This window comes from Hoplias malabaricus, chromosome 13 (genome assembly GCF_029633855.1).
Source record: "Hoplias malabaricus isolate fHopMal1 chromosome 13, fHopMal1.hap1, whole genome shotgun sequence".
Classification (NCBI taxonomy): domain Eukaryota; kingdom Metazoa; phylum Chordata; class Actinopteri; order Characiformes; family Erythrinidae; genus Hoplias; species Hoplias malabaricus.
In genome coordinates, this window is record NC_089812.1 from 31,099,334 (window position 1) to 31,122,655 (window position 23,322).

General features: G+C 41.0%; 1 protein-coding gene across 1 annotated transcript in view; it reads right to left on the bottom strand.

The window, feature by feature from the left end:
* Nucleotides 1–882: 882 nt before the first annotated feature.
* Nucleotides 883–23,322, bottom strand: part of pitpnc1a (phosphatidylinositol transfer protein cytoplasmic 1a) — a 99,368-nt gene continuing 76,928 nt past the window's right edge. Inside the window, exons 5-9 of the mRNA XM_066642380.1 lie at nucleotides 18,540–18,611; nucleotides 10,357–10,452; nucleotides 6,143–6,298; nucleotides 5,281–5,344; nucleotides 883–2,560 (exon numbers count right to left, since the gene is read on the bottom strand). Of these exons, the coding sequence (XP_066498477.1) occupies nucleotides 2,247–2,560; nucleotides 5,281–5,344; nucleotides 6,143–6,298; nucleotides 10,357–10,452; nucleotides 18,540–18,611 (702 nt within the window). The 3' untranslated portion in view covers nucleotides 883–2,246. The remainder of the gene's footprint in view (nucleotides 2,561–5,280; nucleotides 5,345–6,142; nucleotides 6,299–10,356; nucleotides 10,453–18,539; nucleotides 18,612–23,322) is intronic.

Sequence of the window (23,322 nt, forward strand, 5' to 3'; positions counted from 1 at the left end):
GACATGTCCTCTTTTTTAGACTTAAAAAAATGTCCGGCCGGAATTTCACAAAGGTCCGGGATTTTGTTTTTCTAGAGCTTACATAGAACTTCGAGAAGTTTCGTTCACAAACTAGTCCCGCCCTCCCCTACTCCGATTGGTTCGCTTGAGTGAGAAGGGGGCGTGGTGAAGTAGCCTAAAATCTTCTGATTGGACGGTGTGACTGTGGAGCTACCGTTATTGGTCGATAACCTTCTCTGTAAACATTTAATTGGTCAGTCTGCACGTCAGTAGTCCTTGTTTACGTCAGGCAAAGCTCATGTACCTACCCTCATCTCGAGCAGCTATGCCGAAACGTAAATGTAAGTTCTGGGATGAATGAAAAAATAAATTCCCATGTTTTCCGATGTGTAGCAAATAAAATTGTAAAGGACCTAAAAGCACACATAGGTTTAGCTAAGTATACAACGGCAGCGAGGGGCGTGACCTCATCACCCCACACCCCCCCAGGACGTGTCCTCTTTTACACCATCTCAGATCTGGTCACCCTAGTCATTACATTTTTTTTGTAGAAGCTAAAACTTCTACAAAACGTTTTAAAATCTCTGTCCACTAGATGGAGCACATAATACGTTTAATCTCATTTCTTGCTCCTCATACTTCTTTATCAGCCTTATTTATTTTTTCATTTAAACTACTGTTAGTGAGATCAAGTCTTCCCAGCAATAATCCAAAATGTTTGGATGTGTTTGAGGAAAAAGCTTGTTTAATACATTCTGATTACAGCAGAAACACAGATGAGCGGGGGTTGCCCAAATGGGGCATATATCGTGTAATGCCTATGAACTTAAAGAAAAGAAACAGCAATTCCAGCCATGAGAACAAGCTTTATTGTCATAATGGATGCTCACGTCAACAATGATTGTATATGGCAATCAACTTCCTTAGAAAACAACATGATTTCTGAAAGAGAAGATATGCGTGAACTAGCAAGAATAAAGAGCCTTTCAATTTACATAGTACACAGCGTCCAGCGGCAAGCACTCATACATATTATACAGCAATCCAGATCTCCTGAGAAGCATTCCTTGAGAATTTTTTTTTTCTAATCTTATACTACAGTGCACTACAAACTACCAAACCATGGAAATATGATGTAAAATACAGTACAATCCATCAACTCATATGGCAGACTACTACTCAGACTGACACATTTTTATGGGAGGGGTAAGCTACTGTACATACAGAAGCATGGCCATCCATAAACCCAGCAACAGACTGAGACACAATTAGCAGGATCAACCCAGTTTGGAAATTGTAACAAGGAATAAGAAGTTATAGGCATCGTTTTTCAGGTCTGCAGAAGCCAAAACAGGAAAGTGATATAACATGAAGGACAGTGTTATGAAATGATGTTGTACAATGTTATAAACTGTAGCGCAGTTGTTGTACTCGCATGTACAGTAATCCTCTAAGCACAGCAAACAGAATTCCAAAGGTTGGTCAGTAAATCTGATCCTGGTGTTAAAGACCAGGTCCAGTCTAATGAGGTCAAAAAAACAACCAAAACAGAAATCCACAAGACAACATTCACTGAGATGAGAAACAGAACAGTAAAATAAAGCAGTAGAAAGCAGGCGTCCTCCTCTAATATTTACTTAACATCGAGGACCAAGCTCTGTTTCAGTAGAAGTAAAAGCTGTTGGGTTTGTTTTTTTTTTGTTTGTTTTGTTTTGAAACCCCAACTAGTCCAATAAGAGTTGATGATTAATATTCAGCTATTAATATTTGTGTTTAAAAACGTGTTTAACGTTAATGTTTCAAAGAATCAAGGTTTTCTTTGAAAAGCAAGTAAATACTTTATATTTCCCACTTGAAATGCGCACCCTCGTATCTTCTGTACAGTCCGTCCTCCCTGAAACAGCTAAACTACAGAAGCCAGGAAACTGTAAGAAATTCAGAAAACAAACCTCAAACTCCGTGTCAGTTCAACAACTCCTGAGATATCATTAACTGTGGACTAAGATGCTTCTAAAAAGTCAGTGCGCTCTTCTGCTCTACTGTAGATCTTGGCTGTGTTCCTGTTTGGTGTTTGAGGTCAGAGAGCTTTGGAAAGCCACTTTTGCGAGTGGTTTAGCTTCTGAGTGTATTTCTCCTTCTCTCTGTATTTCTCTTTCTCTCTGTGCTTAAGCAGAGAGTGGCTCGTTGGGTTTGTGTCTTGAGGACACATTCCTGTGTTTGTGAACTTGGGCTTTTCCTGCTGGGGGTCATTCAGGCTGGTGGGAGCTGGAGCCCCAAGAGAAAAGACTTGGCAGCCGGTAGCCCGAATCTCTCCTTCCTGGGTCCGGCAAGGTGAGGGTCTCAGGGGCCGATTTCTTCCGGGGTCTGTCTTTGGGCACGGAGAGGAAGTCGGGAGCCTCGGTGGACAGCGGAGTGGACGGAGCACTGGACGGTCCGCTGCGGCCACAGCCCGGCAGGGGCGTCTCGTTGATGGAGATGGACGGGGGGAAGGTGCCCAGCTTCTTATTGGTGGCCTCCTGAGTGGCACGCTCGTATTCTCTCACCTCCTCCATCGTCATGTCTTTCAGAAGAGATTAAAAGATGTTAGTCACACTACAGAGCAGTCCAAGATTTGCTTTCACAAGTAAGAAATATCCTGAAAAACATGTCCTGGGCACTGAAGTGTGTATGACGAACGAAGTCCAAGGCCAGAGCTCCTTTTGTGTGAGATGCTGACAAATGTTTGAATCACGACATATGGCAAATGTTTAATTAAAAGTCCCTGTTGCTTGGAGTAAGAAGCGAGTCAGAACAGTGGAAATGACAGATAATGTGTTAAATGATGTTCACAGTGCTTTGGATTTAATTATATTTATGCTAAGGAGAGCGTTAATAATTTATAGTTCTAGAAGTAACTAAATTACAACTGACTAGGTGCATCTCCTCCATTTAAGCGTGAATGATTGGCTATTTCATTTAATGTAAATAATAGTGGAAGAGAGGAAGTACTATGAATTAAAATGCTTTATTTTTTAGCAGTGCTTAAGTGTCGTAAACGGTAGTGCTGGCCCTGATGTATATTTGATGTGATTCTCCAGATCACAGCACACTCCTAAGAACATTTTTTCCCTTCGTGGTTCAGTTCCCAAGCTCACACACTGGTTCAAACTCTTACTTTTCTTCAGTCGGATCAAAGATCAGCCTCAAACAGTGCAGGCGCAGTCTCTCTCAGCGGGAGATGGAGGATGTACGAGCTCAGAGCTGTGCTGTTTACATAACCCTGCTTTAAAGAAACTGCACATGTCTCTTTCTTGAACAAGATTGTACGAATTTTCAAACATACTGCTGCTTTGGATGTTGGAACACAGATTATTTATTTTGTTTTATAATCAATCAGTGAACTAGTGATCCAATAACACTGCCTTTGTAACAGAGCACAGCTAAGCAGTTTGTTAAGACCAGGCTAAATACGGAAATGGAGGTAAGACAAGAGCAGACGATGCTATAGAGCAAACGAAGTCCTTAGGCTGATGCCGTGTAAGCACATAGTTACAGCCCTGATGGTGCTTGTAACCACTTTTATGTTGTTGCAGGTTTGAGTCTGGTCTTGAAATTCATGTCATACAGACTTCAGTCACAGTCATTCATTAAGGAAGCCTCATTAGTTGAGTTCTATTTGCTAACGTTAGCAATGTGGATAGATAAAAAACAGTTCATTGTTCAATGATGGTTGGGAAACATCAGACACATGCTCTTGGCAAACTATTACAAACATTCACAATACAATGTTAGAGACTATTAACATAATAAAGGTGATTGTAGACCACATTAATCATAAAAAGCCCTTTGGCCACCAAACGCAAACAAGGTAAAATTATGGCCAATGTATGAGGTGTACAAATAAGTTTTAAAGCTTTGTATTATTATTATTATCCATCCATCCATTATCTGTAAGCGCTTATCCAATTCAGGGTCACGGTGGGTCCAGAGCCTACCTGGAATCATTGGGTGCAAGGCGGGAATATATCCTGGAGGGGGCGCCAGTCCTTCACAGGGCAACACACACACACACCTACGGTCACTTTGAGTCGCCAATCAAACTACCAACGTGTGTTTTTGGACTGTGGGAGGAAACCGGAGCACCCGGAGGAAACCCATGCAGACACAGGGAGAACACACCAACTCCTCACAGACATTCACCCGGAGCGGGAATCGAACCCACAACCTCCAGGTCCCTGGAGCTGTGTGACACTACCTGCTGCGCCACCGTGCCGCCCCTATTATTATTATCATTATTATTATTATTATTATTATGTTGCATAATGTATAGTTCATTCATTCATTCATTATCTGTAAGCGCTTATCCAGTTCAGGGTCGCGGTGGGTCCAGAGCCTACCTGGAATCATTGGGCACAAGGCGGGAATACACCCTGGAGGGGGCGCCAGTCCTTCACAGGGCAACACACACACACTCACACATTCACTCACACACTCACAGCTACGGACAATTTTTTTTGAGTCGCCAATCTACCTACCAACCTGTGTTTTTGGACTGTGGGAGGAAACCGGAGCACCCGGAGGAAACCCACACAGACACAGGGAGAACATACCACACTCCTCACAGACAGTCACCCGGAGGAAACCCACGCAGACACAGGGAGAACATACCACACTCCTTACAGACAGTCACCCGGAGGAAACCCACCCAGACACAGGGAGAACACACCACACTCCTCACAGACAGTCAGGTCCCTGGAGCCCCATTATTATTATTATTATTATTATTACTTTGCATAATGTATAGTTGTATCTCAAAATTCAAATATTCACCCCCACTCTTTTGTCATTTTTTGGCAACTGTTGCGTAGTATTAAAAATGACAATTCATGTAATTCAACAAAAAATAACAAAAATTATGTAAGTATAAAAATGGCAAGCAACAAGAGTTTATTTGTCACTGCATTTGTTATGAGTTCAAAGTAAAAACACTTCAAAAGCATGTGCATCAATTTGTTCTGTTCCAAAGTACCTGCGGTTTGGTTTATAAGATTTGAAGATAATGATTTCAGTGTTAGCAATCGTGAATGTTGCATATTAATGCTTCACCTTTAGGTATTTTTCATTTGAAATAAAATGACGGTTGTTACACAAACTGCTGTAAAACATATGTGTACACCTAACTCAAACTTAGTGTGGTATACTTCCTCAGAGTCAGGTTTTCATCCTACGACCGATGCATGTAAGAAACACATCTTTAATTCCAAAACCTTGAAAAAAAAGCATGATGATCAGTCTACGTACCGATCCACTCGTCCACCCAAGCAAAGGCCTGTCTGTGACCTAGTGACAGGACGTCCCTTACCACCTTCAGAGACCGAAAAAGACAGATCAGGAAGAAAGTCTCCATTTGTTCACAGCAACAGAAAGACAAGGACAGTGGTTGTGATTAATAAACGTTGTTGCTAATATGTCTATATGACTAATGGATGCAGTGGGCTTTAGGGGAGGAAAAGAATCCTTAGGCAAGGGCAAACAGTGCTGAAGGATACTCAAGAGAGGGGGAGTGAGGGCAGCCATGACACATGTACAAGAAGGACACTGTAAAGTTATGAACACTGGTACATTTCAGTGGTATAATTAGGACCTTATTGCCCCTGGTGGGGGGAAGTATTAGCTTTGTATCAAATTTCCTTAAACAAATAAATGGACAGTGAATGACACTGGATTTATGTACTCACTGCTGCTATGTCCCAACCAAGCTGGTGTTCTAAAGAAGCCAAATATTGGAATGGTATAATTAGGCTACTGTAGCTACTCGTGAGACATGGATGTAAACATGAAAAGGGATACTAAATGGGTCCAAGCCACTGGTCCAGTCAGTTCTATAGCCAAGCTGCACTAATAAGGTAGGAGTTTTAAATAATTTGGCCAGGACATGTACAGTCCTTGACAATACCTTCATATTAGTGTAATACCACCTACCTGGAATGGTCCACCACCCACATGATATCTGTTCATCTGTGGTCCTATTATGATCTCGTTCCATTGATGGATGGGTGCATTACACATGGGCACTTTACTAACCAGCAAAGGGCATCTATGTGTTTCTGATAAGTGTGTGTTATATATATGTGTATATTATATATATATATATATTTAAAACCTTGTGGACAAACTGCTCCACACGCGTCTGCAGCCCCCACACCTCGAACTTCACAGACACGAGCTTATAGGAGCACATGATGGGGTCTTGTGTGTCTCTCCAGCCGTCCTGCAGCAAACCCCGCTCTGTTTTCTTGGACTTAAAATAACGCAGATCCTGGAAAAGACAGTGTGAACAGTGGTCAGCAAATTAAAACTGCAAATACACTCTACTCTAAGTGGATGTACAGTTCCTGAATTACAATGAAGCCTTCCGTCAGTCACTGATCTAAAATGAAAGGCAGTGTTCATCGGAAGGCGGTTCGTAGGATGAGTTGTGGACTGACACAATAGGAGGTCCCTCTTTATCTTCATCTCGCAGGTTGCCATTAATCAAAGATTTTCTTTTAAGCTAATGAGTGTGACTCACACGTGCAGGAAGAAAGATTGCATACAAATAGGGACGTGCGTCATAATGCACTGCCAATCAAGTAGTGAATTGTTTGAGGGATGATCACTGTAATTTCTTAGGGGCAAAAAAAGAAAAAATCATTGTCTAATCATTGAACACGCAGATACTTTTGAACATGAATCTTTCTGAACTTTATAGTTCTCTAGAAATTCATACCTCTAATGCCTAGATGTAGAGGCGATTTGTGTTTAATATTATAATGAAGCAAAATAACGATAAATTTTACATTTAATCTAAGCACTAAGGTGATTCTAAATGGTAATATGAATTTCAAACCAAATTCTCTCTCATCCAGTCAAACGATCTTATAATTAAGATGCTGTAGTGAAACTGGGCTCCAAGACAATTCTGGATGTAAGTAAACACAACATTAGTGAAAGCATTAGTGTTTTCTCATTAAAGTCTCTTACAGATTCCCTCTCTAACTCATTTATACATTTATATACAGGAAGCCTGGCAGACAGACCGAAACCCGAGCTGCTCTAGATGGCTCTGTTTACTTTCTTTTTCATCAGTTCACTTATACTCTAGTGTAAGTGGGAGGCTGCTGTTAGTAAAAAGTAATCATTTACTTTTTTTCCCTGTTAATGACCTCCATTTCTACTTAGATTAAAATTAGTGAATGTTGGCAAGTGATACATTTAAAGAACCGATTGAGCACTTTCTAGATTAAAACATGCTTCAACACGGCAGTAGAATGTTTTAATGAAATATCAAACATTCACAGACCTCTCTATGAGTTTGTTTTAGATCTGCTGGCAAAGGCAAGCGACTATTTGAGTCATCAGATATACACTATTCAATCCTTAATTCAATCCAAGCAATTGAGAGTCAGTGATTCACCTTCAGTGACCACCAGCCGTATTTAAAGCATTTTCCAATACAGTCTGAATTATTTTATCAGTTGGTACTCTTCAGTAGGAACATCTGATTTGATGGTATGCAAGTTTTGAGGTCTTGCATAGATTATATTATTATTATTATTATTATTATTATTATTATTATTATTATTATTATTATTTTAGTTTTTTATTGTCTGAGCTGCATTTTGTAAACCCCTATTTCCAAATTATGATAATATAATCTCCTTAAAGAAAATGGATATATCAAATTCTTTATATAAATATATATATATAGCGTAATTACCCCAATTTCCGGCCACTTTAATTACAATTTTGGAAATCTTAGCTAACTGTAAATAAATAGAAGTACTTTACTCACTCAAATCAACATTTTTCAAGAGTCATATGTGTGTAGATTAATGTCCGAGACTTGCTTGACATTGAAAGAAAATATGTTTTTAGATAAAAACGCTTTTGTTTAAGTAGGTGCCAATACTGCTAAGATTATTAGCGCCCCCTAACTTCGGCCACCTCCCCTGCTTGTGACAGTCAAACGAGACTGTTGCTACCACATTCAGTGGTTTTGAGAGGTTCACAATAAGATTACGTTTGTCCTGTGTTGGTATCCGTACTCTACATGTAAGGACTACAATGGCGGTAGATTTTCCCCTCAGAGAAAAGGAAGCTAACCGCTAAGCTAACTTTTACACTGAGGGAAATATCTGTCGCAAAATGGAAATGTGTTGTATTTTACATGCAGTTTTGCACAGAAACAATTACAACACTGTTAGAGATACTTAAATATTGTTTAGATATGTGATTGTTTTGCAAGACTGATGTTTAAGTGCCCTACTAAGGCTTGATCTTATGTTTTATTGTTTTACCCAATGCGATTGGCGAAGAGAGTGGAATTGCACCATATATGGTAGTGGCCGGAATTAGAGGACGGCCGGAGTTAGGGGAAAGACTAACTAGAAATAAAGTATGTATATTATGGCTTTTGGCCGACTGGATGCTAAACAAATGAAGGTCGGTCTCTGATATTCAGTGGTCTCTCAACAGAATTCCAGTTCATTCACTATTATGTAAATAAATGATGTGATTACATCAGAAGAGTCTAGTAGATGAAAAGTAATACTTCTCTACAGCTAAGAGCTAACCAAGAGAAAAAGGAGTCTGATGAGAACAGGGTTGGAATGTGTTTGTCAGTCTGATTCTGGAGTGTGCCAGAGGGGTACGATGTGACTCAAGACTGATCACTTCATCACAAGATTACACAACATCAGCCATCCTTTTCCCACAGCGGCTAATAATAGATCATTGCTCATTGTTCCTCCAGTGACAACTCAGCCCAGGTTAGAACACACCACTGCTAAAGCAAGATAACACTCTCAGCCTCATCCCAGCTATTCATTCTCCCCAAGAGAGAGAGAGAGAGAGAGAGAGAGAGAGAGAGAGAGAGAGAGAGAGAGAGAAAAGGAACATGATAGTTAAGTGGGAGAAAGCGAGAGAGAAAGAAATGATCAGTACAGGGGCGCTACGAGGGACAGGTGTTGGTCAACGGCTAGTGGCTAATGGGTAAATATAGCTGATTGATAAAGCATTTGTTGCATTTAAATGTTTGAGTGTGTCTTAGTCTGTGTGTATGCTTATGTCTGCAAACGAGCAGCATCAACACCTTCCAACCACATGTCTGGAACGACATGGACACATGTTCCCCTTAGATGAAAACCAGTCGCCCATTATAGAGAAAGTAATTCAATATCACAGCCTCAAAAAAAACTACTCTCTCTTTTCTGCTTCTGACAGAAAAAAAAATGTAGCCCCTGGAGAGCGAGTTCTACTCTCCTGTAAAACTTGGGTGGAAAACATGATATAACAGGGCTAGAACATGACTTCCAGGTCGTTATACTGTGCCTTTAAGTGTGAATGCACTCAGAGGTATATTGATCCTGATAATGACGCATGTGACAGACGTAATGGTTTGGCCAGAAATCTAATTTAAACAATTATTCGTAGACGTCATCAGTCTACGAAGCCATGTTGTTGTGGCAGGTGCAGCGTGAAGCCTGGTATCATCTTGCTGAAATAACCATGGACTTCCAGCAGAAGAGGTCATCTTAATGACAGCATGTGTCTTCTCTAAAAACCCACATCGATGGAAGTCTCCTATGCTGTGGTCACTGATAACAGTCGGGATGGTCCTTTTAGTCATTAGCACAGAAACCACAATCTTTATTTTTCATGAAAACAAGCGGAAACATGAAGTCCTTTGACCACATTGCACATTTCTACCATCGTGGGGCTCAGAAAATGTATATGTGGTTCTGCACAGATTTCTCCTTGCGTAATAGAGTTCTAGGTTGTATATCTTGATGCAGTGGCAGACTCGGTTAACTTTGTTTTTAGGTGCTCAAAAACCCACGTGGCTATATTTATCACTGTAGCATCACAGTTTCTTATCCAGTGCCATCTGAGGACTCAAACATCAGGTTTAGTCAACATTGGTTCCCAACCTTATCCTAAATAGCCTTGTGTTTCTTCAGATTTCCTGAATCATTTCACAATATTGAATTTGGAAAAAGGCCTAAATTCTTTGCAGAGACAGAACCGTTGTCATAAAGTGATGCAACAACCTATTTTTGTTTGCAACGACATAGAGATTATACTTTTCATATTCAGTGTGAAATGAAATTTATATGAACTTTTCACTTATCACATATTTTGTCCTGTTCAAAGTGTTTTGGAATGTGCAGCAGGCATCAAATTGATTATACATTAATAAATTATATATATATAAATATATACACAAAGTGATGGCCAGTTCCCAGATTCTCCACAGAAGTCTATTCAACAGGAAGCCAGATTTTGACAGATTGGGTACAGGTGTCTTTCTTTGTCTCTTGCGGCTGGCTCTCTTACCTCTGACTCTTTGTAGTAGCGCTCTGGGATCTCATCATATGCGATGTCGATGAAACATACTTCAGTATCCTCGTCTCTGGGTTCACCATCAAAGATCTGATGGAGAACAACAAAGAATCTTTCAGCAGAGCTGCAGAGCATATACAGCTGGTCAGCTGTGGCAGAGTACAAGCAGTTCTATCAGGCAGGACAAATGTTAGAGATGTGACTGACTGTACAGTATCAGTATTAACCTGAAACCAGTAGAAAATTAATTCATTCATAGTCTGTAACCGTTTATCAAGTTCAGGGCCGCGGTGGGTCCGGAGCTTACCCGGAATCACTGGGCACAAGGCGGGAACACACCTTGGAGGGGGCAACAGTCCTTCACAGGGCGACACACACTCACACATTCACTCATACACTCACACCTATGGACACTCATGAGTTGCCAATCCACCTACCAACGTGGGTTTTTGAACCATGGGAGGAAATCGGAGGAAACCCACGCTGACTCGAAGGGGAAAATATATATATATATAGAGATCAACATCCAGCAATAAATAGGATTTCAGTATTTCAGTATCTGTATTGGAAAAGACAAGCAGCACTGTGCCATTTCTGTGGTCTTGTCCTTTCCTAAGTGCTGTTTCTTTGCTGGACACTAGGAGGAGCTCTGGGTTTCTGACTGAGGAACTGAGAGAGCTTTATGTAGGTAGAAGTCTACTGTTGCATAAGCTCACTCCTGCTCTTGCTCTTGCTCTTGCTGGTGTCGAGCCTTAAGAGTGTTTAGAAACGTACAAAGGCTTTAATGGTTTGAGAGAGTGCCTTGGCATTAAAGAGTCCAGTGAGATCTCTGCTATCTGCCTGTCAACAACAAGCGCTCTAAAGCACCAATGCCTTATCAATACACATCAACAGAGAGCTGCTAATGTAACACTGAAAACCATAGTAATGCAGAACACCAGTAGATTGAATATGAGCTATAGAGGGAGAAAATATATGGTAAGTGGGAGGAAAGATATCTGAATGATGGCAGTAATGGGGATAGAGGCCAAGGATGTACAGACTGCAGATAAACTTATATTAACTTGGGAGAAAAATAAAAAGAAACTAATGCAGATAGAGACCACATACCCAACCACATGTATACACCCCTTATATAAATTCCACTGCACCTTTTGTGGACACAGAGGTTCTAACATGCAAGCATAGCTTGTATAATCTTAACAGAAAAGAAAGAAATTAAATAGGATGGTTTGGAAATCCGTATTAGCATGAGGTCATCATGCACAGTGAATCTACATTGCATGGAGTGTTGGAGCCCCATCCTATAACTATGAAGATACTCAAAGTCCCTGATCCAAAACAAATGTTCCAACATCAATACCTGACTTCATGATAATTGTGGCTGAATGCCGTCATATCACCAGAGAAACCTTCTAACATCTAGTAGTAAAGCCTTCTCAGAAAAGTAGATATTACTGCATTAAAGAGAGGCAAACTACCTATTTACACCCTTAAAGGGAACGTCTACAATTGTGGGCAATCGCACTTCTCTCTGGTTGTTTACATTCCGAAGCTAAGCGTCTTTTAAAGTCTCTCAGGTGTTGGTACCATGCAGTGGAAAAGCACCAGTAGTGTAAAAAAGATAAAGTGTGTTTATCTGTCCTAAGGCAGTTTGTTGTAACTATTTGAAAAGAAGTGGTGGCTGGTTTCAAATGTCTGCGAGGAAGGATGTGTTGCATTTACCATTTCTAGGCTTGGAAACAATGGAGTGATTGAGGGAGTCCTAGCTAATCTAAGCTTGGGGACTTGCAGACTGGGTAAATACGAAAAAGTTCCAGGTGACTGTCTGTGAGGAGTGTGGTGTGTTCTCCCTGTGTCTGTGTGGGTTTCCTCCGGGTGACTATCTGTGAGGAGTGTGGTGTGTTCTCCCTGTGTTCGCATGGGTTTCCTCCGGGTGACTGTCTGTGAGGAGTGTGGCGTGTTTTCCCTGTGTCCGCGTGGGTTTTCTCCGGGTGACTGTCTGTGAGGAGTGTGGTGTGTTTTCCCTGTGTCTGCGTGGGTTTTCTCTGGGTGACTGTCTGTGAGGAGTATGGTGTGTTTTCTCTGTGTCCGCGTGGGTTTCCTCCGGGTGCTCTGGTTTCCTCCCACAGTCCAAAAACACACGTTGCTAGGTGGATTGTGAAGGACTGGCGCCCCCTCCAGGGTGTATTCTTACCTTGCGGCCAATGATTCTGGGTAGGCTCCGGACCCACCACGACCCTGAACTGGATAAACGGTTACAGATAGATAGTGAGCGAGTGAATGAATGTTTTTTATTACAGTTGCAAACTCCTTTAATAGATATGTCATTTGAAACTTTGGATGAGCAGGAGTTCACAAATCTTAACCACATATTCTAATGGAGGAGACATACAACATCAAAGGGAGAGAAATGAAGGCAGCCAGGGAGAGCAACATAAATGAGGATAATTCACCTCAATCCTGCTAATTAACCTTCACTCTAATCTCTCTTGCTCTGGTGTATTATGAGGTGACACAGAACACACAGAGAGTAAGGAAGAGAGTGAGAAATACACCTGCAATATGAAAGAGCAGCTCTTCTGTGGGAGAACATACTGTTCTCACACACACAGCATTTACACCACACTCAGACGTGGCCTTCAATACTCATAGCTTTAGCTGAAACACAGTTCAATGCAGGACAGGCAGCTGCGAAAGCAGCATGTAGATGTGATAATGTAAAATATGATAAGACTCCAGTGAGTTGGGAGAAGAATGTGATAGCACACAGATTCCTACCATGTTTTGGAGACTAGGGACCAAAGGATATTTGTTGCCCAATAAAGCCAGCTGGTATTCGTCATTAAAAAATATCATGCTCATTCAAATTCAACAATACACTTTAAACATAGAGGTAATTACACTTTGAGAATGTAGCACCATTTACAGTGGAACAGAGGCAAAAAAATGGAACTTCTGCACAGTTTAAAGGTTCATTATTGGCCTTTCTCCACTCACATGGTATATACTTTACTCAACGCTACTTGGCTCTACTCGCTTTTTGGCGCATTGTACCTGGTCACTTTTCCATCACCCCCTAAAGCTGGTGTAAAAGGTGATTTCACAAAACACAGTCTCTAATGGGAACTGTGGGCTTTGTAAACCACAACAATGGTGATGGCAACTTTATGCGCTGCCTAGTTTGTGCTGGATGTCTGCACTGCATCTTGACTGAAGAGTCTGGCTAATCAGAGCTGTACAATATTTACAGGTCATAACAGAAAGTTAAAAAACAAACAAACAAACAAAAAAAACAGTAGAGCAGAGCTAAGCCAAGCAGGTAATGTGCAGTGGAAAAGCGCTGTATGTAAATGTAGCTATTTTTACTTCTAGACACCCATACCAGCACTGTGCAGAAATTAAGGGGGGGGGGTATCATCTCCCGAAAGTTACATAGTGCAGTTTCTGCAGGTCTAAGTCTGAAGTAACAACAACAAAAGCTCTATTCGCCAAATTACAAGTCAGTGAAGCATCGCAGTGATTTTGAAGCTGTAATTTAAAGGTAAAAATACCACCTAGTGTCCCTTTAAGATGAATGAGAAGATTTGAATAAAATTATTTGAGCTCTTTGAGCGTTGTTAGTTGTTCCACTGTCAAATATTAACGACAGATTTAACACCAGCACTGGAATTTGCATTAGGCTGCATATTTTGGGCGGTGGAACATTCAGCCTAGCACTGTCACAGTTATATTGTCAGATACTGAGTAATTATGAATGGAGTACAGGATGGCAGAAAAATTGTCATGACAGTCAGACACAGCACTATATAGAACTCAGTGCTCTCAGAAAGTTTCTAAGGAAGATGACAGTGAAAATAAATCTCCATCAGAAGCCTTTCAACAGGAATAATCTGAAGCCCAATAACTAATGTAAAAGCTGCATCTGTCTCCACTGCAGATAAAAGAGGAAGGTTGATAGTACGGGATGAGTATATGAGGACATCCTCATGGCCTCTACTCCACTACACTATTTATCCAAAAGAATGGAAACCAACTGCTTGATTTAAGAAGAAATGTTGGAGGGGCAGCTGTCCACACACTTAGGCTCTGCATTTTTCACACTCAGACTCAACCCTCATGGATCATTCAGGGCATCACTCAAATTTGCTCAAGCCTAAGGAATCATACTTTGCCTTCAGGACTTGGGAATCCTACTTCAAGAGCCACCACTCAGGTATAAGCCCTCAGCTTTCAGGTATCATTGTTCACACACCCAATCCTCAGGCATCATCCTTCAGCTCAGGAATCAAAGCTCACTGCCTGAGGCCTCAGATCAACCCCAACAACACTCAGACTCTTGAAGTTCGATATTGAAATGGGAGCGTGTCATCATCCGGACAACGTCCTGAATAATAACACCTGACAAATGATGCCTGAGGGCAGAGCCTGTACATAAGATGCTTAAAAGAGATGATGTTAGGACATGATCTAGAACAAGTGCTCCACCGGTAGATGCACAGAGGCACTTTGAGGACTGCAGCATATTTAAGTAATATTCAGGTTCAGCGCTAAGGATGGTGCGAAATGCATTCTGGGATATCTGACTCTCTCAAGTCTACAGAAGTCACGTCCCAGTGCATCCCTGATATATTATGGGCGGAGCAAGAACACATCCGGGTATTTGAACTGTACTTGGCTAAATGTGGACTTGTAAATGGAACAGTACTTGGGCTGATACTGATGACTTTCCCCAAGAACACGAGAACACAAGTAAAGACAAGAACACGTATTGAGAAATGGCTTTACTCTTCTCAACTCAACTCTACTCAATTTTTTTGGTACCTGGGTCAAAGTACTTTTTTGTCCTGGCTTGCTTGTGATTTCAAGTGAGCCAAGAGAGACTAAACCTTGCAGAGGGCTGATTGGCCAGACAGAAACGAGCCTTTTGTAAAACCTCCAAGCTACAGTAATGAGTTCATTTATTTTTATCTGACTCACTATGGCAGCTTCAGCTTTTAAGATTCTGCTGTGGTCTTTCGAAGAGGTTCAAACACTCCTTCAGTTCCTGGCTTACGGGAGAATCCAGCAAGAGTTGATGCAATGATGCTATAAGGAATGAAAAAACTACTGATCTGTCTGAACTGATGTGGGGCTAGTCTGTGTTCAGCACAATACTTAATGTTACCGCCAGCACCTGTTAGTGAGGGTGATTTGTGATGTCAGCAGCTACATTTCAGGGGAGAGAAATGGCAGTGGAAACAAACCCAGTACCAGGTAAAAAAAAGCGAGTTGAGTCGAGCAAGTGGAAAAGCGCCAGTAGTGTTCCACTTCAAGTTCATACGTCAAAAGACTGTGTTTGGCACAATTTGAAAAGAAGTGGTGGCTAGTTTCAAATGCCCCAGAGGAAGTATGTGTTGCATTTACCATTTCTAGGCTTGGAAACAATGGTGTGACTGAGAGAGTCCTAGCTAATCTGTGGAATTGGCAGCTTGGGGAGAGGACTGGGTAAATACGAAGTTCCAGTTGTAAAATGTGCACATCCTTTCTTTAAAGACCTGGCACATGCATATGACAAACCACTACACATCTTTCAAATTGTGATATTCAGTAGAATTAAAGATTGTAGACTATCGAAAACAGCATGAAGGCAATCAGGGCAGTGTCAATTAATGCACAGCCATATGCTCTCTAGATGTTAAGCCATCTGGTTGAGGTTGATATAAAAATATATCACTGTGATGGAAGTGTAGGCTTGACAACTAATAAAAAGACTCAAGAATGTCCTGACTGGGCTGCTGTAGATGAGGTGACATCAGCGATTTCATGAGCAAGTGTGTATAGATGTGTAGACAGATGCTAACACGGTGCATACAGCTCATCTCTCCCCACAGAGCTAGCACTTCTCAGGCTGGAAATAGGCCAGGCCTATCAGAAAGAGCAGTTCTGCCAAAATTCACTCCAGGACAAGTCACAGCTCAGAGAACAGAATAATGAATAATTCTGTGGCTCAGCTACATCCCCACTCTGATCTCCTGCCTGTGATGGTTTCCATAGTGATAGCAAGGCAGTGAAAACGTCAAAATATTAAAATAAAGTGATAGGAAAGCGTTATAAGCAGGAGGCTGTGTTCTTTCAATGTTTAATGAGATAATACATCATATCTCAGGCCATGTTAAAGGAGTTTTATTTGCTTTTCATTAAAGTGATATTAAGCAGGGGACAGCAGTGAATCCCTCTTTAGGCTCTGTGGATTCATAAGCTCAGTAAATAGTAATAGTGAGCGAGTGGAACAGCCATAAAATATCTTAAGCACTAGCCTGACTGTATTCCCCTCTGGCTAAGAGCTGGATAAGTTTTTTGTTCCCCAACTATAAGTCCTTCTCTACAAACATCATACCAGTATATTTATTTAATATCCTGTCAAAACAGACTTTAAATGCAAGTTATTCACTGTAAAAGAAAAGCCACCTGCAAAGAGACATTAATAGCACTGAATCTGAGTTTACTTGGATCATATGAAAAAGAAAATGTAGTATAACTTTTGAAAAGTTTATCTTTTGAGAACTAGATCTAGAAAAAAAAACCCACCCGAAATAAAGACAAAAAGTTGACACAAATTCTGAAAACTTAAAATTTGTAATTAGATGTTGAAGCTTCAATGCAATATTCTGTTGAATATATGTATTTTTTCATAAAATTATCATATATGTCTTCCCTGTACGAATAAACACAGGTCACACTGATGATGTCATAATGGGCTGTTGACCAGTAGCCAATAGACCCCCATTAATTTAAAACAAAACCTAGTAACTCTTCAAACAAAAGCTTAGCAACCAATCACTTTAGCAAATGCCTAGCAACACCTTGGCTTTGTCCATAATCGTGTACTTGAACAGTACGTACTGAATTGGATCCAGTGCGCACTGCTCGACTGTTAAAGCAGTAAGCTCATTCAGCATACATGTGTGCACCATCCACACAACCTCGGACGCACTACATCAGGCATTTTACCAAAGTCCTTTGATGTGTGTCTTCAGACCACCACCATCAAAAGTCCCATTACTTTCTAAAAGCCCTGTTTGCCAACTCTATTGTTTAAATTTTGTATCTTTTTGTGAAACTTACTTTTTCTCCATGGATTCAAACTCCACACTGAGACGGCATCATGCAGTAGCTCAGAGAAGATGCACTATGAGTAATTTATTTATTAGTTTGCTTTAAAAATTTGCAAGTTATGTTAATACCACCTTATATAACAAGCAAAATGGGTTTGTTGTTTTCTGCAGAGTTACTCCTAACAATACTTAATGTTGCCCATAATCATAATATTTTTCATTTTTATTGTTCTATAATAATTACACTTGTTAAAACACGCCTCCCCTCTTTCTGCGATACATACTTCAAAATTTCTCTGTCATCTGTCTGTCATCCGGGGACTTTTTCGCATATTGCTTGATAAATACTATACTATACTATTCATCTGCTTTTGTGTACTGTTTGGTATGGAAGCACGCAATGTTCGACGCAGCCCTCGGCTATACCCTGTTACCTTAGGAATCACTTAGGCAACCAACACCTAGGACACAGCAACATATTAGCAACTGCTTATCAACACCTTAGCAACAGCCCAGCCTAATAACACATTAGCCACCAAAACCGACACCAGAACAACACCTTACCAAACACTTAGCAACCAACACCTTACAACATAGCAACCCCTTTATCAACCACTTAGTAACTCCATAGCAAACAACCCTATTCCATAGCAGCCACCTAGCAACCACCTAACAGCTGCTTAGCAACAATTTACCAAATCCATAGCACACAACCCTATTCCACAGCAACACAATATGAACTTAAAAATTTAACAAAGGATACGTGGTCTCTGAATTTTGTGCACTGCGATATAAATATTAATATGTTCTATGATATTTAACAGTCAGTAAGTAAAATGAGAAACATTCTCACTTTAATCCACATTCCCTGATATCAATAGCCAATATAAAATAAATATATCAACACAGAGCACTGGAGCACTTTAGAAAGTCAGGACCATTTTGACCTGACTTTGCTTTTGTCTGTTTAATGCTTTTCCTACAGTCAGGACATTTGTGGTCTACAAATACCCAAAGTAGGTCACATTTACACACACACACACACACACACAAACACACACACCACTGGTATTTACTCACATTGTCATTGCTGCCATTGTTGTCCTCGTACTTGGTCTCTATGTGGATGGAGAACTTTGGTAAGAAAGAGCACTATGGGGGAAAGAAACAAAGATGGGTTTATTGAAAGCTCATTCAGAATTATTCCTAGTATGTTCTAGAATATGGTTCTACATTCACACTTTCTAGAATGCTCACCACTTCTCTCACTGTTCTAAGAATGTTATCTAAAATTCAGACTTAACTCCCTGTTTGTTATCATGTTCTTTTCATATAAACTGTTCTAGAATACTTTCCCCACATTTACAGCTTTCTAAAATGCTGGCTTGATCCTGAACGCCTAGAGACTTAGCTCTTATTAAGGGTTCTAGGGTGTTCTCATTTAAAAAGTGCTACAAAGTTCTTGTCATTTCACCCGGTTCCATGATTTTCAGACAAAAAAAAATTGTTCTCACATTTTAATATTATTAAATGTACTATTCTGTGAGGAGTTGGTGTGTTCTCCCTGTGTCCGCGTGGGTTTCCTCCGGGTGCTCCGGTTTCCTCCCACAGTCCAAAAACACACGTTGGTAGGTGGATTGGCGACTCAAAAGTGTCCGTAGGTGTGAGTGTGTGAGTGAATGTGTGTGTGTGTCTGTGTTGCCCTGTGAAGGACTGGCGCCCCCTCCAGGGTGTATTCCCGTGTGCCCAATGATTCCAGGTTGGCTCTGGACCCACCGCGATGCTGAACTGGATAAGGGTTACAGATAATGAATGAATGAATGAATAAATGTACTATTTACTAGAATTTTCTCTGGATTTCTACTGTTCTACAACCTTCTCCTCCATTCACAACGTTATAAAATGTCCTTCCAAATTCACCCTGTTGTAGATGGTCATTGGGGCCTGTTTGCCATGGCCTTCAAAGCTGAATGAGATTAATCAATGACAGTAAAATTCAACAGGAATATGCAGAAATATTTCACAGTCATCAGTCAAACTAAAGCTGAGGTGCAGGCTCAGAACAATGTGGAACAAATGTATGGCAGCTGTTTGTGGGGTCATTTGTTCTCTACAGACAACAGCAAATTCCAATGAGAAAGATGGTAGAAGGAAACAATTATAAGTTTTTCTGTGACCGTGCAGTTTAAAACTTCAAAGACAGATGTTGCATGGATTTATTATTATTATTTAACAACAGAAACTCTCCGGAGTTATACAGCACCTTTGGAATGAGTTGGCCTGGCAGTTGTTGTCCAGCAGTAATCGTCCCATATCTGTACCTGACCTCACTAATGCTCTCATGGCTGAATGCCATCACATCCACATAGAGTTGTTGAAAGATTTAGTACAAAGCCTTCACAAACTAGAAGAAGCATTTATTGTACAGCAGGAAAGGTGTGTGTGTGTGTGTATGGTGGAGGCATATATTTCCATTCTTCCGCTGGATGAGCCGTTGGTTTTAGATCAATAATGATTTACATATGCGCTCCAGTGGAGATGTTACTCTCAACACCCTGGAATAAACTAATCATGAAAGGTCAACTGTGCAACAGCAACAATGTCTGAAGGGTCTAAGGACAAATTTGGACCAGATGGTTGAGATTCACTGACCATATCGAGAGCATATGGCACAGCTAGAGGCAGGCACCCGCTCTCACTGCGGAAACGAGGAAAACAACATTTTTATCAGATGGCTTATGAGGAAAGACTGTTCATGACTTAATGCCGGATCTAAAAGCATGACTCAGGGGTCACTTGGGGCTTGGAGTCAGTAAAATTCTGCTGGGCTGAAGATCAAATTATGCCTTTTTAAAACTGCAATAATAAAATATATGAAATCTAATATTGAATATTGTCATGAATATTGTAGAAAGATTAAGACATAACACTTTAATCCCTATATATAATATTGTAATATATTCAGTGTCTGTATCTATATGTCAGTATAATAAACGATCGCTGGATTAGGAACGCCTACTTTATATCTACACTCACTGCCCATTTTATCAGCTCCACTGACCATACAGGAGCACTTTGTAGTTCTACAATTACGGACTGTAGTCCACTTGTTCCTCTGCATACTTTCTGCATTCACCCTGTTCTTCAACAGCCGGGACTCCAAGAGGTCCACCATTTTATTTGGGTGATGGATCATTCGCAGCGCTGCAGTGACACTGACGTGGTGGTGTGTTTATTGTGTGTGGTGCTGGTACGAGTGGATCAGACATAGCAATGCTTCTAGAGTTCATAAACCACTCAGTGTCACTGCTGGACTCCACCAACCAAAAATATTCAGCCAACAGCGTCCTGTGTCCAATGATGAGCTACTGTCTCTGTCTTTACATCTTCAAGGTGGACCAACAAGATGGGCGTGTCTAACAGAATGGACAGTGAGGGCACTGCTGTGTCTGATCCACTCATACTAGCATAAACCACACTAACACACCACCACCACTTCAATGTCACTGCAGAGCTGAGAATGATCCACCACCCAAATCATACCTGCTCTATCAGAGTTCCTCTGGGGGTCCTGAGCATTGAAATGCAGGGTAACAAAAGTATGCAGAAAAAACAGATGGGCTACAGTCTGTAATTGTAGAACGACAAAGTGCTGCTGTATGGTCAGTGGACCTGATAAAATGGACAGTAAGGGTAGATATTCCTAGGAATGAGGTATTCCTAATCCAGTGATTGTTCAGTGCATATATAGATATATAAAATATTATTTTGTATCTTTCTCTCTCTCTCTCTCTCTCTCTCTCTCTCTCTCTCTCTCTCTCTCTCTCTCTCTCTCTCTCTCTCTTTGTTTAAAATAGCCTTCATTCTTCCAGCTTGATAGCACCATTTGATTGGGGATGCATAGGAACTGCTACCTGCACTGAAAGGATAATGCTGTAATCCTGTCCAATCTGGCAACCCTGAGCAGGTTGCTGCACTGTATACTTAGTGTCTAAATCTGGGCTTGGAACACATTTTTATGACTTAATTCCAGATTTAAAAGCATGACTTCAGTCCAACCTGGGTTCAGTGTGAGTGAAGGTCTGATGGGCTGCTGTTTAACACCCTCGCAGTGTGGGCCACCATGCTTCACAACGGCTGGGCTTTATCAGCCTGCTGTGTGGCAGTCAGCTGGAATGATGAGCTATTTTCTGGCCTGTTGGATTTACAGCCCCACTGTTTTCCACACACCATCACTCCCTCCTCCCTTGCTCCCTCTCACTCTACTGCACCTGCCCCAAGGCTGCTGGAGCCCCCCATCCCCCCCCCCCCTGGAGACCCCACACACAGCACCCTGATTAGATTAGCTCTAGCTCCTGAGATCACTATGGAGATCAATAGGGCTGGGATTATGTAACACTTGGAAAGACGGATGGGGTGCGGCAAAAGTGCGGAAGGGACGAGATCAATGACAGCATTAGTGCATAAGAAGGGGAGAAGGCTGCAGAGAAAACGGGAGAGGAACGGATCAGGGTGGTAATTAATGCACAGCAATTTGTTACATGCTCCATCCTTCCATGCTTTGCTGATATATGAGAGAGAGAGGGAGAGAGAAAGAGAGAGAGAGAGAGAGAGAGAGAGAGAGAGAGAGAGAGAGAGAGAGAGAGAGAGAGAGAGAGAGAGAGAGAGAGAGAGAGAGCGCTGGCAGGCCACGATATCAGTGAGAACATATATCATATTGATTTGAAATGCTTTCTTGCTTTAGGGCTGTCACTGTTAGTAATCGGGTAATCTACAGATTACTGAGACGATTAATTCTGCGTTTTACTCGCCTAATCAAACATTAAAAATGAACTTAGCTGAGCAATAATAAACCTTAAAGAGGCTTTAAAGGGGACATATTATACCTCTTTTTAAACAAATTAGAATAGGTCTATGGGCTACACAAAACATGTCCATGAAATTCTTTGCGCAAGATCACTCTCACATAAGATTTCACCAGCTCTATTCTCACCAGCTTCAGTTCCTTTCAGAATGAGACGTTTAAGGGCTCTGTCACTTCTATGCAAATAATCTGTTGCTGGCCATGCCCCAGCCATTGCATGTTTAAGCAGGTGAGGGGTGGTGCCAGGGTGGTTCTATGCAAATTTCCTTATTGTGACATCACAATAAGGAAATAATGCAAAAAGTGAGTTTTGCATAATATACCTTTAAAAGCTTCCAAATTACAATAAAAAACATAAACTAAAAAGAATTCACTTAAGTGCACATAGAAATTTTAATCATACCAATAAGTCCTTATTCTCACTGTAAGAAATTCCACTCGCAGAAATGAAAATATTGTCGTTGTCCAATTTAAAAACATATATTTAATTCATTATATAACAAGCATTACTCAAATGTATCAGATTTTTTGAAAAAACACAATATTACACAATATTCTTCCCAATTTTTAAGTCATTGCCAATTCCACCCACTACCTAAAACTCTCCCAAATCACAATGCTGCTACTAAGCTGAGAGGTACCACATCTCATCTGGCAACACAGTGGAACTGGAAAGCACAACCCACTTGGAGGAGAAGACCAAGGGCCCGGTTCCGTTATGTCAGCTAAGGGAGTAGAGGAAGGGACAGCTTGACTTCATGATCCCCAAAACCACCTCCGTCTTTAGAGGAAATACATTCATACCGTCCCTTTAAGCTGACATGCACCTCATACCCTCTCACTCCTCCATTAGACTCAATGGAGCTTTTCTCCTCTCATGCCCAGACTTAATGCTGATTATGCTAATGCTATTACCTCAGCACCCGGCGCTTCCCCACAGCAAGATTAAACTGCAGTGCTGTTAGACTGGGTCAGAAATGTTCCCTTCTGCTCATCTCT